The sequence below is a fragment of the Limtongia smithiae genome, assembly GCF_038497785.1.
Source record: "Limtongia smithiae strain NRRL Y-17922 unplaced genomic scaffold V1518scaffold_1, whole genome shotgun sequence".
Taxonomy (NCBI): domain Eukaryota; kingdom Fungi; phylum Ascomycota; class Lipomycetes; order Lipomycetales; family Lipomycetaceae; genus Limtongia; species Limtongia smithiae.
Window position 1 is genome coordinate 2,029,315 of NW_027117622.1, and position 17,869 is coordinate 2,047,183.

Consider the following 17,869-nt stretch of genomic DNA (forward strand, 5'->3'; position numbering starts at 1 on the left):
CTCCTTTACCCCGATCCCCACGGTGTCGAGCTGACACAAGACGACACGAGACATAATGTAGATCATTCACCTTTTGCCGAATCCCTGGGCGCGAGTAAAGACTCGAGCGTCCACCTGGAGATAGGCGTATAAGAAGACCGGGACCCACACTTGGTAAAAAGAGATGAGGGAAAGAAGGAAGAGAGGCGTGAGGCGCAAACTTATGCTTGTGGCGAGAGTTGGCGTTGTTGCTGGAATGATTGTTTACCCTCTGTCCCGTTGCGGGGCAGTGTACCATATCCTCGCCTCAGCTTAATTTCCAAGACATAAAAGAAATCAAAGAGAGTGTCAAGCGAGCGACAGATCTAATAATGTGAGTATGAACACTGGCAGTACACGTACAAGGCCATATGCGCATCTCCTCCAACACACATCACATCGCTCTTCAGACGCAGCACAGTAACTTAAAGTATGTATAAAGTAACTTCCTCAGCTGAAATATCGAATGTGCAATGTACAAATCGCAAGATCTCATTCCACATTATTCCATTAGTTAATTACGCTTGCGTTCTATGTCAGTAATAGCGAATGCTCCATGCCGATGGAAACTTCCGGCGGAGCAAGGTGCGCAAATCAGTTGCTTGCATGGAAGTTGCTGAGTTCAATACCGTAGTGTCGCTGTCTAGCGCGCTGGATATCAAATCAACAGTAGACAAACTTAACAGAGTTTCCAATCTCGCCAAAGAAATCGGGATCGTAATGCCACTTGCTACACCATCGAGGACAAACAAGCCAGAGTTGACCGTAGCAAAGTTAATGTCGGCATTTATTTTGAGTATACCGACAAATGGAACGATCTCAAGTAGAAAGACTGTATGGCACTTGATCAGGCATGGATGATCGAGGGTGCAGCGGGCTTGAAGCACAGATGTCGCAGTTGGCGATTAAAGTCGTGATATGCATGTGAGCGGCGTAGGATTAAACTCCGAGTTGAACATCAAAACGTAACTGCACCAACCGTCCACTATCCTTCCACGCGCCAAGTTTTACTTGCTCATCAGACAAACTTGCACGCGAATGAGTTTGTCAATGCTGGATTAACTGCCAATGAAAAACAAGGTCGTTCTAGAATATCTTGGATCGCTACCAATTCTTGCCATTTCGTGATACATTCATTCTGACATTTTTTGACGTATTAGCTTGTTAATGTGTTAGCCTATTGTCTCTGTCACACAGAGAAGATGTAATCATTTACGACGAGGCCATGCTGATTTTCGCGATCTCGGCTCCACGCACGCGGTTATGACAGACAGCCTTTGATGTGGAAGACTGCAGTGCAGTGGCTATAGATCAAATGCAAAACAAAACAAGATCAGCGTGTTAGAGGATAGTATGACTGGCGTGCGAGAATTATGAGATCTATCTCGTAACCAGTTCGTGAACAGTCGTTAGTAGCTGCAATATCAACAATGATCCTGCTGGTGTGAGTTTGCCAATTCTTATTGACCTGAGTGCTGCCTCCGGATAACCCGACTATTCAGGAAGATCATATGATTGCTTCAACATATCATCAGTTTTAGCAAAGCGAGTCTCAAAGCGTGACCGTAATATGACAGGTGAAACGAGAGAACATGTATCTCGCTTATGAGGAAGGTTTATCTCGAGAATGCGGAGACTACCGACGAGAGGGACGCAAGGCTGCGACAGAATTACGGGCGAAGGCTGGATAATGAACAGTGGCTCATATACTTATCAGAATGACGACAACAAGCGCGCGCACTACTTGCGCGAAGCACGTAACAAGGTAGCAACCGCGAGGTTGTGCAGTGCCATAGTTTCGGCAAGGACCATGGCGTAATAGATTGGCTGTGTTACTAGCTTTCGACTGCGACCGCGCCGCTAACTCTCGCACAAAGCGCTGAAGCGACCAACAGAGAGGAGTCGTAGGGGAGGTGAGCGGGCGGGAAGAGGCCGCTCGCATCCAAAATGCCGAGACTCATCATTTAGCAAACGCTTCGACACACCCACGCCCGCGCTCGCGGTCAGAGTAACTCCCCACACACGTGCCTCAGCACCGTCATATGCTGCGCCGTTATGGCGCCGTCCGTGCTGGCCGCAGCAATGGCATAGTGCGGATATTTGTGCACACATGGCTTCGGCTGCCCGAGGAGGACAATCCCTCGCATCCCCTTGCACCGCGAGCTCCTGCAAGTCATATAATGGAACTGAAAAATCTTGTTCCCTTCCGAGACGCGTTTTCCGTTGACGTCGCGCAGCTCGCGAGCAGCTACCGATGCTGTCGACAGGGACAATGTACGAGCCTGTTAATACGAAACATGTCACAAGATAGGCGGCCGGATTCATTTGAAACATCTCCCAGACGAGATCGACATCAAACAGTAGTGCCAGGGAACGTAACGAGTTTGCGCACGATACATACACTGAATGAGCCGGTACCGCGAACGCTTGATGGTCGCGGATTGAAATGCCGACGCCGGATTAAAGCGTGTTCATCGCCTACACAACGTTGAACTGCCGCAAAACAGCAGCCTGCATCTCGACTGAGAATTGGCTTGTATTGTCGTGGTACGCCGCCAGCATGCGCCTGAATGTGAATGTAATCTGTTAGTTGCGGTGCAGAGTCAAAGTCGCGATGTCGACGATCGTCTGGGCTAAGCGCGCCGCACGAAACGCGGCTGCTCTTGCTAGTCCTTTGCCTCATTGGGCAGAGATGTCCCAAACTTCTCCGGCATCACCATCGTCGCCCTCAGCTTCTACTAGAGAACGGCGTCATGTTCTCCTGCTCCATCTTTAATTCCGACCCCCCCGAGACTAGTCTGGAGGAAAGAGCTGCCCGGCTCATCCCACAGCTCGATGTCGCCGACGCGTATTTCCGTCGCAGTCTCATCACTGTCGTCTGTCTGACCATAGCCCTGCCTCTATTGGCTTTATTTGGTGCTAGCTATGCTCCCATATTTGGATACAGCACGGTCAGTACTTTGCTGACCATGGCAAGCCCCTGCTATGTCGTGGGCTTTCTCTTCCTCGAGGCTGGCGTCATCTGCGGCCTCCTGGGCTTGAGCAAACTTGTCGCCAGCGTCTTGCCTTACTTCTGGGTTTTCATCGGCGCCGGAATGATCGTATATAAGGCGGAATCCGATGTGGGCTACTATATTCGCACCTTTGGCTTCAGGAATCTCGTAACCGAGAGCATCGCTACCACTCTCGCGCGCTATTTTTGCGAGACGTCAGGATTTGATGCCGTGTTTGGTGCACCTAAAATATTTGTGGATATCTTTCCGCGTCTTCTGTTCCTTGCATGCTACGCGGCTCTATTTGTCGTCTCGCTTGCCGTCTGTGTGTACTGCAGTAGAGTGTGTATTTGGAGACTCCGGCTATACCGGATCCAGCGTTTACAGGCTGCTGCAACCGTCATTTCCGCTGAAGAGGGATCGGCTACTGCTTATAGGAACGAAGAGCTTTCCACTAGAGTGGAAAGTGCTCCTGTTTTCGAAGTCAAGGAGCTTTCTGTGAAGACGGCGATCTAGACTGCATCTGCTCTATGCAGCATCCATGGTCGCTCGGTGTGTAGCTATTATCGCAAGCTGGGGCTCTGAGTCGGAGACAGGCTCTTTGGGGTTTTGAGTAGGGATTCGGCGTATACATCTGATTTTGATTTCATGAATACAAGTTTGTTTGCTTTATCCTGACGATTTGCTGTTGACCTCGCCATTAAAATCGCGCAGGCTCATTTGCCGCATCACCTAAATCGGGCTCATTTAGTCGAGAATATGTACCATGATTGGCTCATAATGTTTGACTTGATTTGCTTTTGCTTGTTGTGATCCCATCTACGCTGCGTGAATTTGTTGACAGCATAGCGAGGAAGATGGATATTGGCTGCATTGGACTCGTGAGACATGACCTATGAACACACCATGCCATCAGGAATTATGAACAATTCACAATAGATCGTAGAAGAACATTGGGGCCACCATTGGCAATTGCAAGAAGGAGACTAACGGGAATTACGGGAAGCAAGGGAAGACTATCGTAGATATTTGGAATCAGAAACTTATGAGAAAGAAAGTAATATTTGGGTTCATAAACGTCATCATACTTGTACTATTATCAATTCGCATTTCGAAGTTCTCCTTTAGTCTATTATGAACTGAAATTTTTGAAGTTGAGCCCCATCAAATCTCTGCCATACCACAACTAGAAGTCTGCAGCGAGCACGTGCCTCCTGAATATTGCGCAAGAGCGCAATATTCAAGCTCTACTGCGATCCATAATGAAAGTGCAGCCTAAATTGGTGATAACTATAGATGATAAGATATAGATAAAGTCGGTATTCGCCATCGGCTACCGAACTCGCTATCAGCTATCTGCTCTAGAAAACCCCTTGATCTACCCAGTCGCTATCTCATTGACCTTCATCATTTATTCTATTCGATTAACTCCAGGACCAACTTCGGGCCACTAACTATACCAACACCGCTTCCCCGATATAGTTTCATTCTAGGTCCCACCTAATTAACTAAATTCCTATAACTATTGAATATTGTCCGTGTATCTTGTCTCGGCTTGAGCTTGCGCACCGTTAGTTCAGATATTTCCGGTGCCATGGGAACACCAAGGCCCGGTGCTTCCACACGGAGCGAAGGCTGCCACCAGATGCTGTTGTTGCAGCAGCCATAAGATTGCATATTGGCCATCATACCCAGGTATAATTTCTCGCGTGTTAATCAATATTCAATTATCTAAACTCCACGACTTACTAATGACAGATAACCCAACATTATTCCAAGTAAACTAAACACTAGACTGAAGAACCAACGGCATGCCCTCCACTTGCACCATTTCCATTAAATGAAGTCGTTATCACCCCTGCTGCCGTCGCAGCAACAGCAGAAGAAGCAGCCGCAGCCATGGACGTCGCATCGCGCTGCGGATGTGACACGATGAGAGGGGTCAACGGTAGCGTTCCGTCCGCGTTGACGTCGTTGAAGTAGCCTAGGTTCTGCATAAACTGCTCTAACCGTAGATCATCATCGTCACTGCACCTGTGTTAGTCTCCATAGATGCATGTACAGTATAGATCAACACGTACCCAAACTCTCCCAAATTTAGCATGGAATACGCGCCAAACTCATCACCAAGCTCGCTTGTTTCGGCAGAAGTCGTCATTTTCGTGGGAGCAGTCATCGCAGGAATCGCCTGCGGTGGGACTGCATGAGATCGAGGTAGTGGCAGTTGTCGTGGTAACGTCGACATGGACACGGGGTCGGCGGAACCGCTCATACTGAGGAGGATTGAACTTATGTCGTCGCTGTCGCTGATCAAGGTTGTCGATGCCGGAGCGGGCACTTGAGTGATGGCAGAGCTGAGCGGAGGAAGTATAGTTTTTGAAGCCGTATGGGGTTGAAAGTGTGGTTGCTGTGTGTGAGGCTGTATAAGGAGTCGTGATAGCTGCTGTGGCGGACGAGCCGGCACTGGGAATGTGATTTTTTCAGGTTGTGAATCAACCATCATGCGCACAACTATAGCGGCGCCAGGCCATACTTTTGCGATATTCTGCAATACAGCACAAGTCATCGCGATATCGTTAGAGAAATCATCCGGCACGTTGTCACTGTTGTCGTCACTGCTGGAGATCTGCGACGCAAAAGCGACAGCGCTGCAGACTAAATATTCGCCCATGGGCGGAAGGAGCCATAACAAATGCGATCCGTTTGTGTTCATGATAATTGAGAGGATGTCTTTTGTGCATGCAAAGTAGCGGTCTTGGCGTGTGAGTGCGGATGAAGGGGATGATGTGGATATTTGGAGCAGACAGAGCGCCAGTTGGTAGGACAGGTGCAAGTTGAGCATGTGCGGGCATGGCGGCGTGTCACGAATTGTCGAGACCTGGCAATAGGATGGCAGAGACTTCTCCCAGAATTTCAGCTCTGAGGAAAATGCAGCGTATGTAGCTTCCTCTGATGCAAAGTCTGGCGACTCTGAGACGAGAGGTCGAAACGCGGACGACGAATGTATGAGTCGATTGATGATGCAGACAAGCTTGAGGAGTTGATCGAATACTGAAAGGGAGTGTGCCGGATCACCAGAAGAAGGATAAACAGGCTCGACTATCTCTTCCGGCGGTCGATAGGATTCCCACTCCTCCCATCCACCTTGGTCAACAAGACCCGGCATATTCCAGTAATAGTCCTCGATATTGAGTGTAGGCATCTTGCCGACACGAGCGGCAACGATCGTGTCAACAATGACGCAAGCGCACCATGTTCTGCGCCGTTGTTTTATATCCGCGAGGCTACTTAGAATGTTGGCTTGTGAAACTGCAGCGGAGACAGGCAGGTTTTCGGTGGATATGTATAGATTCATGGCAAGAGCGGACCGGCAGGCTGCGGAGACAAGGTTGTACGCGGATGACCACTTTCCTATGCCAAGATAGTACAGCGCAAGTAGAATCTGCGCCTGCACGGTCGCGGTGTGCGGCGTTGGTGACAACTGCGCGATCGCGGCGTGCGCGTACGCGGCATAGTCCTGTACATGCTGCCCGGCTGAATTGTCAGGAGATGCCTGCTTTGCTGCGATGGTCAGTATGGCCCAAAGCAAGCAGCGCAGAGCAGCGGAGTCCGTTGTCGAAGGCTGCGGAGCAGTGGCTGACGGAAGCGGCGGGGGCTGTGGTTCTAGTAGAGGCTGCAACGGCATAGCGGAGTATGTGTGTACGAACTTGACGAGTAAGTACCTGTCAACAACGGGAAGCCATGAATGCATGGTAGTGAAATAAAAATTAATGAGGCGCATTGTATCCGGCGGGAGAACTGCAGCGGAAGGAAGATCTGGAATATGGGACGACAGAGTGGCCTCGAAGGGATCGTCGGACGCGTGCAGAGACGCAATGACGGATTGCGCGCGGTTAGCAGAGATACCGGTGGAACGACCAATGTAAGCAAGTGCGCCAGTTGCGGGGTGCACGAAGAAGCAGTCGGGGTTAAGTAGCTTTGCTACCTCAGACAAAGATGAGCCTGTAGAAGTGCTGATTGTCGGAGCAGTAACCGGGATACGTGCCGAGGCGATTGACATAGACGGAGCTGGATTCATACTGCGGGCTATGGCAACAGATTCGGCCCTCAGCTGAGCAAAAGAGGTGCCTCTCCGACGAAACGATCCGGACGTAAGATGGGTCTTCACTTTACCGACGACTTCGTCGAATATCGAGGCGACGGAGCTCCCATACCATGGCGCAAAAAAAGACGGCGCCGGGAAGTCAGCGAGGTCGACCTTAGTAACAGAACGTGAATGGAGGATCTCGATAATGGAGTGCTCCAGCGCAGGATTGCCTGCGACTAGCGTACCGAGGACGTGCTCGAATAGCGTCGTGCGCAGCTCCATCTCCTGAGAATGGCCGGTTGGCAGGCCGCGCTTCCGACTGGAATCATAGGGATACGAGCAAGACTGCCCAGCAACAAGACAGGCGGAGCAGGTAGGCATGCGGCCGTCGCACTTTGCCTTGCGGACACGACATGGCGAGCATGCCAGCGTGACGCGGCGGCGCTTTGCGGGTGAGGCAGCTGAGGCAGCTGCGGCACTTGGTACGACGGCAGTAGAGATGATCGATTGTGAGACGGTTGCCGGGGATCTCGAGCCCATTGTGCCGTTCGGAGGTCCGCGTTCGGCGGGGACGCTGTTGGGGACACGGTTGGCGATGGTTCTGGCGTCGCGTTTGTGTTCTGCCGGCAGCGCAGACAGCAGCATGGTTCACGCGCAGCGCTGAGCACGCTGCCCCGCCTTACCCCGCTCGCGCGCTCGCTTCATCACTCCGTCTTCTTCCTTCTGCACCTACAATCTCCTCCCCTTCGCGGCACCCGCAGTCCATCATGCCGGCGCACGCCGTCCGCGCCGCCTCCGCTCTTACGCGCTCCCCGATCGCCTGTACTCGCTGTCACGCTTCTAAGGCCCGCTGCGATTTCGCCGCCCACGGCAGCCCCTGCTCCCGTTGCCAGTCCCGCGGCGAGCACAGCTGCGAGGCCATCGCCTCCCGCCGTGGCAAGTACGACCGCGCCGAGTGGCTTCGGAAGCGCCAGCTCGCGAAGCATCTCAAGCAGACGTCGCAGTTCGTCGCTCCGGTGCAGGTCACCACCGCCACGGCCCCCGCGCAGCCGCAGGACGAGCTGCATGGACGGCTTTTTTCTGGCGCCTACGCGATGTGTGGGAATGCGACTGCTGAGAGTGCTGTTACTGCTACCACCACCACCACCACCACCACCGCTGGCGATGGTGCTGAAGATCTATTCAACCATCGCGACGCGGACCAGCTGGCTGCGTTCTATGACGACTCGCTCGCGAATCCCCCCGTTAAGGATGAGAAAGAGGACGAAGACGGGGATTTTCCCTGCATCATGATTCCTAGTGAACTGCGCGACTCGGACGGCATGCTGGCGTGCCTCCACGACCATTCCCGCTCGCACTCGCTATATCTCGACCTAGACCTCGCTCTCGACGCGACGACCTATGACTCTGATTCCGTCGTACCATTTTCCAATGACATCATCATCCCGTCATCCTCTGACGCCATATCCCCTCTCCTCGCGGCTGGTCCGCACGCAGGATTGACAGGTTTCAATAATGATAATGACCCGTTCTCAATCCCACCACCGCCGTTGACTCCCGCCTGGTCAATGTCCGCCTCCTCCACCGCGTCGTCCTCCGAGTTCTCCTCCGCCTCCTCGTCGCCCACATCTTCCGCGTCCTTGTTTTCGTTCCTTGATGTCGAGCGCTATCTTGCCGACCTTTTCCAGGGTCGCAAGCTCATTGCCGCTGTTGACAAGTGATGCATTACGACCGTCATGGCCGACCTCCGCGCTGTGCGCTCGGGTTTTGCTGCTCACCTATCTCCTATGCATATTATACATAGACACATTATATTGCGGGCGATATCGTATATCTCTGGCTGCTGGTTGGCTGACACTGGTGTTAATGCCATGTAGATTTGTTTGTGGTATTTATAGAGAATGATGAATTATACACTAGAAGAGTTTTGTATGTTCTGTAAAGTGGTGAGAATTAAGTCGAACCATTCCTTTCACGATAGCGGAGATCTTTTAATCTCCCACGTCAAGGTGTAAAGCAAGCCTCATGTGAGGCTGTGACTGATCTCATATGGTCAATATGCTGGTTGCTTGGATTATCAGGGACCACGCGGTCAGTATTCTACAACCGACCAGTTGTTCCGGAGCCATGTATTCTGTGTAAAGTTTTTGTGCCGTGCTCGCATTGGGTAGTATGCCGCCTTTCAATCAGTACGGTCACAGCACCACTACTGCTAGCTTTTTTTGCAGTGTTGCTTCGGCATTGCCGCCCACTGTTTCTTACGCGGGGTTCCCGTCCCAGACTTCCTCATCAGGAGGACTCATTCGTCGACGGCAATATTGTCGAGCCCGCTGTGCACGTGCTCATCTCATCTGATCTCACCGGCCGCCCCTGAGACCCCCTATTATTGTCTTCTTCAAATCAATATACCGTAGCGTTGACCGCTGCACCAGCTGCACATCCTACAAGGCAGCCAACATAACAACACCTGAACCACAAAACCAGCAATAACTGCCTAGGAAATTCACCAAAGTAATATTCTCTAATTGAAGGTCTTGGGAGCCATGCATAGTCTGACAGCGCGGCAAACTGTCAAAACCCAGCGGAGGAGGGGGATTGGTAGTAAATTAATATATAGTAAAGTAAGTAACCAATTTGACAGAAAAAATATCGCAGATCAGTGCGCAATATCTATTCAAAAGTCTCAAACCCTGGCAAAACGTAGGGTATGGGTGTTGGGAATTATTTAGGAGCCCATACATAACAATGTCGCCGCGCTCTACTATTGGTGCTCTTAATTTGGGGTCAAAGCACTTGACAAAACTTGATAATTGGCACATTTGTTAGGGAGCCCTGCTGTCACGCACGTGATTAATGGCTAACTTCACGTCACTTACAAAACACGATTTTGAGACAGGAAAAATATATTCTACAAATTCCCTTACACTCTTGCTTTTTCCTTGCGCCCATCGTGTTCAGTCTGCACTTTTGCAACAAGGCCATTCAGCTCAAGTGCGTTTTTTTACAAGATTGCCCCTACAAGATTGCGCGCTCAATGGCACTGTCGAACGATCTAAGAACGCTGCAGACTGCTTATGAGTCGTGCTCCACCCAGTCTGCGATGTTATTCATGTAGCGAGTACTCTATTGATATATATCATCTAACACCGGTCGTGACTCCGTAATCCAACTTTTCCCCGCAAAACCTGTAACTCCAAAACACAACGACGAAATGCCGACGACTTCCAACCTCAAAATGTATGTTCATCGTCCGGAAAATCTGGAAGCGGCGCAAACGAATGCGAAGTCAACCGCGCAACGTGTCCACTGTACTCGTACCGCCACGCACGGCGTCCCGCGGTCCCATGCCTGTGCCCGTGGCCGCAGTCTAACATACGCCAGTTTTCTTCGCATACAAGAGCTTGATATCTCTCGTATACAGAGCGGACGTACTCCCACATGAAGAAGCAGGTTTGACATCCTTTGTTCCCCGCCGCCAGGTGCGGCGGTAGCTTGTCCGCATGCTCGGTCGTCGTTGTCGTGTGTGCGGTGGGGAACATATATGTGTTGTTCAAATCTGCAAGCAGCACCTGAAACAACCGTGGCGGCAGCATGCGCAAGTATCCATCGATCTCTGCACGATAATGGTCGTGGGGAGCCCACGGTCCGAAAGTGCACTCGAGCCAGCCTTGTTTGGTGAACGCCCGGTCAGGTAGGTATTCCATCGGTTCGCCTGGAGGTAGATAGTGCCCGTGGACCATGAAGTATTCCTCCGACATGATCTCTTCTCGCGTACTGTCGTTCATCCACAGCGCGCCCGTGAAATCTGTTGGCCTAGCTGAAGCGGTGAATTGATCCTGCGACCGGGAAGACGCGGTCACTTGCTTACGAATCTCTTTGGTTGCAGACTCCGTAGTACTCTCGCCATCAATAACAATATCACATTCAGTCGTGTCGCCATCAGAATCAGAGAGTTGTTCGTCATCGCAGATCCCTAACCATTCATCGTCTTCATTATCTGAAAACCACGACCGATTCGACAGACAATCTCTCGGCACCACGATCAGCTCGGCGCGCATAGATGTGTCTTCGTTGTCAGCGTCGTACTCAGCGTCGTACTCTGTGATCTCCGTTGAACGGCTATCTCCAGACTCTGTAGGCGACACTTCAAGCAGATCGTCAGTGACAGCGGCATCGTGCCCAGCTGTAGCGACAACAGGCGCGTTCTTATCAGAATTTGTAGCTGTTAAATCTAGTACCACCACGGTGTTCATCCAACTATCAACATCTTCCTTTGTCTCCCCATTGTCGCATTTAACTTCCAACTTCTCTGTGCCGGCATTGGCAAGCATACCTTCAATAGTGTGTTCTCTTGTGCAGCCCTCGCCATCCAAAACTGTCGCAGAAGCAGCCAAGGAAAATACAGACGATGGTACAGCAGTTATTTCTCTTTCAATCGTTGCATCGCACTCAGATATCAAATCTTCGATAGTATCAGACGAAGACTCCGTTGAGGTAGAGATAACTTCAACAGCAGTATTGCTCAGAGCTGTGGTATTATCCCCGCAATTTTCTTTAATAGCGCCGATGAGACCTGCAGTGGTATTTGCGGCGGCCAATTGTACATCAGAATGCGACTTTGTGCCAGCACCACGCTCTTCAATTGCAGTTGTTGTTATGCCATCGTCACTTGCGTTTACTGTTGTAAACTCAATTTGATCAGCCGAAGCAGTGGCACCAATATCTGCGTCAACTGCTTCAGCATCTGCGGGTCCAGAATCAGTTTTATTCGCCAGCGTGGTGGTGACTTCTGTTGTCCGATCGGCATCAGCATCACCCGGTGGTGATCTGGACAGTCTCCCCTCGGATCCGCACTCGACTTGGTTATTCATGTCGTTGTCCTGCAAAACTTCTTTTTTAGTGTGACATATAGTAACCTGTGTGTTTTCAAGGTGCTGGTCGACGGAGGTTATATCGGTGCCGGTCTGTGTAGCAGTGTCGGCTGCCTTCTCCTCGTCGATGACATCTCCGTTTTTTTGTGTCTAAAACCGCGTACAGAGTTAGATGCGCTCGTCATATCATCATGAATGAAGACATACACTTCCTCGACGGATGAGCTTGGCATATGCAAGTGCAATAAGTCGGCCCTAATTTCTGTCAGTTCTCTATTCTGCGTCTGTCAACAGATCTCCAAATACACACAATGTAAAGTAAGGGCACAAGAAGACTGTCAAAAAGATTGCTCCGTTTCTCGATCTCAATGGCGGCTCCGGCATGTTTCACATCCTCGTTTCTCTGCTCTTCATGTAGAGCGAAAGGTACGAAGCAAGTCTTCGGCGCACGCATCGTCAAATTGCAAAGGCGTATCAGAGCTCAGCAGACTGAGCAGGAGAAAAAATCAGGCTTTACACAAGCACTCTCTGAAGAGATAATAGAATAGATCGTGCGTAATGTGCACATATATCCACATAGTTGTCAGTGCGAGGAGCGGGCTGAATGTAAATATTCTGTTAGAGTGCGATTACCGGCGTCTACATGTTGCTAATGCGACCCCAGCGCGCGGTCATCCCATGAAACTTATGCTTGTGTTTATTTGCGCCAACACATAGAATGCTATATATACAAGTATGCAAAAACGATTCCCCTTCTCTCTCAATCTCTCCATAATAGCTCTTCATACGTCCTCCGACCCAGCGCCATGTTTTGCTCTCGCCTGCTCCGCAAGCTGGTTAACCTTGTCCGCCAACTGCCTGATCTGCCGAATCCGAAATTGCCAGTTTGACATGTACTCTCCTTGCGACTCGTTATTCCAGGTGTATGCAAAAATGTCTGCGTTGAATGCGAGATTACGGACAAACTGCGGGAGAGATTTTTTGCCGATGAGCTTGAGATGCGCGGCAACGGAGAACATAGTGAATTTATTGCTGTCGGGCTTGACGAGTACGCGGACTTTGAAGAATTCGAATCCCGGCGGCGCGATGGACGTCAACGTGGTAGCTTGTGAGTTCTCCAGCAGAATCGACGAAAATGACGACGCTGCACGGGTGTGCGGTGAGATGACGATGTTGACGAAATTGAACTGCGACGGGATCATATCGAATCGGAACGGATGGCCAGACTCGTTCCAATAGATATTTACAAAGTTATTTCCGATATGCCGCTTTTTGTTCGATAAACTCTCGTCATCATACTCTTCCGCCGAACCCGGCTCTGCGTCAGCGCGACGTCTGCTCGGCATTAAGGTCGTGCAGTGGAATATTGCCTGCGTGATTTTGTCAGACCACGCATACGCGTACTCGCCATCCGAGTCGCTTTGGATGTCCAACCCGCCGGTGTAGATCTGCTTGTTGTCTTTCAGCCGTACAAGCTCGCCCATGCCGTCTAGAAATTCAAGATACGGCTTCGATCCGATCGTGTTCGCAAGAACCTCTCGTTCCGTTGTCTGACTCAAGCCCATGTAGATAATGCCAATTCGATGATTCTCAATGACCGGAGCTCTGTCGAAATACTGAATTGCACGCAGAACGGACAGCTCGCGAATGTTTGCAATCAACAGCGGATTCACGACGCCTTGAAACTCGGAAGACACCATCAACTGTGACAACAAATACGGCGGCAAAAACGAAAGCTGCGTCTCCGCAACCGATCGTGGATCGCGCGACGACGCCAGTTCCTTGCTAAAATCTAGAAAATTAAGCTCCGCGCTCCCGGAAATCATCAGCGGGTTACTCCAGTTTGTGAGCATACTGCTGTCGGGAAACACGTTGAACGAGACCGTGCCAGTAGGCCGTCGGATAACAATATGGGACGCGCCGGTCTTTACATGGGTTTCGATCGTGATGATGCTTAGCCCCGCTATCCATGCGTTACTCACGACTTGATCCTTCAGCGCACTATGGTCGGAGGCGAAGCCTGAAAACACGGGATACATTTTCAATGGGATATCCGAGTACTTGAATCGCGTGATTAGATCAACCAGTGCCCAAGTTTGCTCGTCGTGAGGTCCGCAGTCGGGTTCCCATGGATTTCGCGTTCCCTTGCCACCGCCAGTAGACTTTAATAGCCGTTCGATAATGAACGGCGCGAGATCATGTCGATCGTTCATACGCATGATTAAGAACCAAGTTGACAGCACGCCATGAGCAAGAGTGATCAAATACCGCGACAGAATGTTCTGCTGCGCGCTCAGCACCGACGAGGCCGCAGCCATGCTGTTTGCGTGCTCAATGTACACGAACGTCATGGCAAAGATCCGCTTGAACTCATCCTGTGTAAAGTTTGACGTCATCTCCGGAATTCGCGCCAACGCCGACAAAAACTCGAGAACGTGCACACTGTACCCCGGTGTCGTGATTTTTGTCTGCATATGCGAAAACACCTGCGTCAGAACGCGCTTCATGGAATTTGGGAACTCATAGCAACAGATCAGCAAGCAATGAATCGCAGCAGCCGCAACCCGTTCACGTCCGTTCAACTTCTTGACCATCGACACAACGATCGCGTCTTCACTCACACGATCGAAAAAAGCGTGGTACGCAAGGACCGAAGACATAGACCGGATCATGCAGATTTGGATGTCGCTTTTGGTAACGTGGCTTGGCATGTCGTTCTGCGTCACGTTTCTGTCCAGCTGATCACAGAGCAGAGCGCGGAGTTGCTGAACTTCGGTGCGTGACTCCATGAATAGCCGGATGTTCGATGCTTGGGGAGCAATATGAGCGAGAACGTACGAGTACACATCCCAATCAGCGCCCTCTTTGATAATGTCAATGATAATCGCAAGTAGCGCCGATAAGTTCAGATAGGCGATATTCCTTTCCTTGTCCAGGACGTACTCCTCGTACACGTAATCTTCCTTTGTGTTAAATTGCTGTTCCAATCCAGTCTTCGTATCGCTGCCACATATCATTACAACGTAACTCGACCGCTGCGGCGGCACCTTCGAAAAAACCTCAAGTGTCTCCGGGCATGTCCACCACGCAGCCTCAATCTCCTCGGGACTCATCGACGGCTTATGCCGGCCCAACGAATCTGCCAAACCCTCCATGTCGGTCGGATTCAAAATCACAACTCTGCCAGCAGAGTTGACGCGTATCCGAACAAGCAAGCGAAAGATGATGATCAATGTGTATGCGTCCCAGAGTTGCGGAGTGCGGGCCATATTGAGCATCGCCTTATACACCACGGCAGTCTTCTCGCCCGTGTGCTCAAGCCCACTGATGAACATGGTGACGAACGCCTGTGCAATGATGTGTGAGGCACGCACTGTCTTGTCGCGCGGAGGCCGAGATTGCGGAGGATTGGGTGGCGTGATGGGTGGCGAAGTGGTGGATTTCCGATTTGCCTTGATCAATGACGATCGTCGAGACAGCGACGCTTTGGTTACGATAGTTTCCAAGGCATCCTGTTGTCGGGGTATTGGCGACTCGATTTGGCCGCTGCTGACCGACGTCCGCAGAGCTGCTGTCGTTTGCGCCTCGGTAAGGATGCAGGCCATGAAAGTATCGATAAGCTTGTTGAAACTCGGAATTCCAATTAAACGTTCAACACTAACACCAAGGTTAACAATATGTTGGAGCATTTCCATATTTCCCTCTTCGCCAATGGTGTTGAACAGAGCGCTCAGATTGTAATAAATCTTCGGACGATCATAGGTATCGGCCATCCAGTACACTGCTTCCATGTGCTTCAGCACACGTAGACGAAGAGCGTATGGTCGAGACTGATTTTGGAAAAAGCATTTCAACAATGCGTCTGAGTTGCTGCGCCAGAAGTCGTTCGTCGGATGGCATAGCCGTTCCTGTTCGTAATAGTCGATGACAGCAGATGCGGTGTCGTCGTCGATCAGAGCTTCCAGCTTAAGCAGTAGACGTATAAGTTCGCCAGGCGGACCGGTAAATGACTTATCCCTATAAGATGTATACAACTTTGCGATAATTTCGCGTAGTTCCTTGGATATCAGGCCAATATAGACGACGTCGCCTGCGTCCAGATCCACCTGCGGCGTTATAACACGGCGCGCGCACAGAGTGATTGCATCTAGTGGTGACTCTGATGGCAAATAATCCTCGCGTGAAATCGTGGCGTAAGACTCCTCTGTGAGTAGAATCGCAGCCAAGCTCTGGCAGACGGCGAGGTCGAGACTAGGGTTATCGCGCAGAGTCATGACGGCAATGTAAGAAACCATAATGGAAGGTGTCGTCAACACGTAACTGCGGTCGGGATGATTCGAATCAATTAATAGCTTGCGCAAAAAATACACTGCGCCGCGGAGACAGTTGATGGAGGTTGTTGGACCCGAGCTGCTGAGGATACTGTGGAGATTTTGCACCATAGGGTTTCCGAGATGGCCACTTGCGAGTCGCGACATAATGTCATTACATGTGTCGGCGAGATCGTCAAATGATGCATAGGTGCAGCAGACAAACGGGATACTCGGACTGAGGACCGGAAGTGGGAGACCACCATAGGAGATGAGCGCGATGAGCACGTTGCAAACGAGCGCGGCGCCATCGCGGCCCTTGCAAGTGTCAAGAATGATGTTGAAGTAGTCGACTATGCGTTTCTCATCAAAGGCGAAGCGGTTGAACTTGATAAAGTCGACGATGTAGTCACAGAGCGCAGTGAATTGGCGGTCTTTCGTGCGCAGCAGCTCCTGAGCGGTATCTGTAGCAGAGATTTCGCTGCTGTTAGAAACAACTTCACGCGCGGCCTTGACTCCGTCGGAAGCAAGCTCAAGCCATAGATGGAGCCTGCGGGAGAGCTCGCTGTCGAGGATCTCCATGCCTGGCATCTCGCGTGCATCCTTTGTGAGAGCCTTGAGAGCACGGAGCTGGTGATCAAAGTCATCTCCATTTGTAGCTCCGGAGAATAAGATCGCACGGTAGTAGACCTCGCTGTTCAGAGATGGCGAGTCGCCGCTGGCATCGTAGAGGATACAGGCAATGAGCAAATCCCAGGCCGCATGACGGACAGCGGCGGGGTTACCGGGGCTGAGTAGATCGGCTGCAGCGTACCAGATCTTGACAACGGAGAGGGGCACTTGGGAGAGGCGAAGGGCCCCTGCGAGGCGAGAGGCCGCATCTCCGCGGTCCTGAAGGGAGGCGGTTGTGTTCTTGAGGCGCAGGAGCTCGCGGTTGACGGAGGCGCCGGCAGCCTGGCGGGGTGCGACCAGAGAGACTAAGACAGAGGAGGAAGATGCATTCGCGGGCGCGGACATGGCGGCATAGTCGGTGATGGCGGAGGCAGCTTTGAGGCCCTTTGCCCATTTGAAGACGGTGCCAATGCGGGAAGCGGGCGCGACGGCAGAGGGGCTCGTCGCGACATCAGCGCTGGGGCTGGCGCGCTGGCTGGGCAACTGCGGACCCTGGGACATGCCTCATGAAGCAAGGAGCCACAAGAGGGCTGTGGGGGTGCTGCTGTGGACGGTGCGAGACGGCGTGGTGGAGCTATTGGCGGTGAGCGTCATGATACTGGCGTACAGAGCTTGTGACTTGCGTGAATCAGTGACTCGCTGTGACCTGCTCGAGTTGCGGATCCGCCGCAAACCACCTTCACTGCATCTTCACAACAGACACATCTCCCGCCAAAGCCGGCTCCCGTTTGTGGCCGCCGGGGCCGTATATCTCCCGTGCGGCACCGCTGTGGGCTGCTGTGCGCCAGCCCCTCGCGTGCGCCGTCCCTGTCCGCCCTACATCCTCCACTATGTGTAGTGATCTCGTTATAGTCTGCGCCAGCTGCCGTCAGCAGTGCAAGCTCTCGACCGTGCCTTGTGCGAATATTCCGTTCTGTC

General features: G+C 51.5%; 5 protein-coding genes across 5 annotated transcripts; 2 read left to right on the forward strand and 3 right to left on the reverse strand.

The window, feature by feature from the left end:
• Positions 1–2,987: 2,987 nt before the first annotated feature.
• Positions 2,988–3,527, forward strand: V1518DRAFT_403403 (uncharacterized protein; the record flags this gene model as incomplete). Its single annotated transcript, XM_066901869.1, has 1 exon — positions 2,988–3,527. The coding sequence occupies one exon, from the start codon at positions 2,988–2,990 to the stop codon at positions 3,525–3,527; it is 540 nt and encodes a 179-aa protein (XP_066762469.1).
• Positions 3,528–4,714: 1,187 nt separating this feature from the next.
• On the reverse strand, positions 4,715–7,693 carry V1518DRAFT_410306 (fungal-specific transcription factor domain-containing protein). Its single transcript, XM_066902565.1, has 2 exons — positions 5,093–7,693; positions 4,715–5,039 (listed from the first exon to the last, which is right to left on the reverse strand). Exons 1-2 carry the CDS (start codon positions 7,636–7,638, stop codon positions 4,802–4,804), a joined length of 2,784 nt encoding a protein of 927 aa, XP_066762470.1. The 5' UTR covers positions 7,639–7,693; the 3' UTR covers positions 4,715–4,801.
• A 96-nt stretch (positions 7,694–7,789) lies between these two features.
• On the forward strand, positions 7,790–9,045 carry V1518DRAFT_49842 (uncharacterized protein). The gene has a single exon (XM_066906600.1). The coding sequence runs from the start codon at positions 7,866–7,868 to the stop codon at positions 8,817–8,819; it is 954 nt and encodes a 317-aa protein (XP_066762471.1). The 5' UTR covers positions 7,790–7,865; the 3' UTR covers positions 8,820–9,045.
• A 1,159-nt stretch (positions 9,046–10,204) lies between these two features.
• On the reverse strand, positions 10,205–12,607 carry V1518DRAFT_410310 (uncharacterized protein). Its single transcript, XM_066902566.1, has 3 exons — positions 12,280–12,607; positions 12,177–12,224; positions 10,205–12,119 (listed from the first exon to the last, which is right to left on the reverse strand). Exons 1-3 carry the CDS (start codon positions 12,421–12,423, stop codon positions 10,329–10,331), a joined length of 1,983 nt encoding a protein of 660 aa, XP_066762472.1. The 5' UTR covers positions 12,424–12,607; the 3' UTR covers positions 10,205–10,328.
• A 33-nt stretch (positions 12,608–12,640) lies between these two features.
• V1518DRAFT_410312 (uncharacterized protein) lies at positions 12,641–17,640 on the reverse strand. Its single transcript, XM_066902567.1, has one exon. The coding sequence runs from the start codon at positions 17,450–17,452 to the stop codon at positions 12,752–12,754; it is 4,701 nt and encodes a 1,566-aa protein (XP_066762473.1). The 5' UTR covers positions 17,453–17,640; the 3' UTR covers positions 12,641–12,751.
• Between the last annotated feature and the right edge of the window lie 229 nt (positions 17,641–17,869).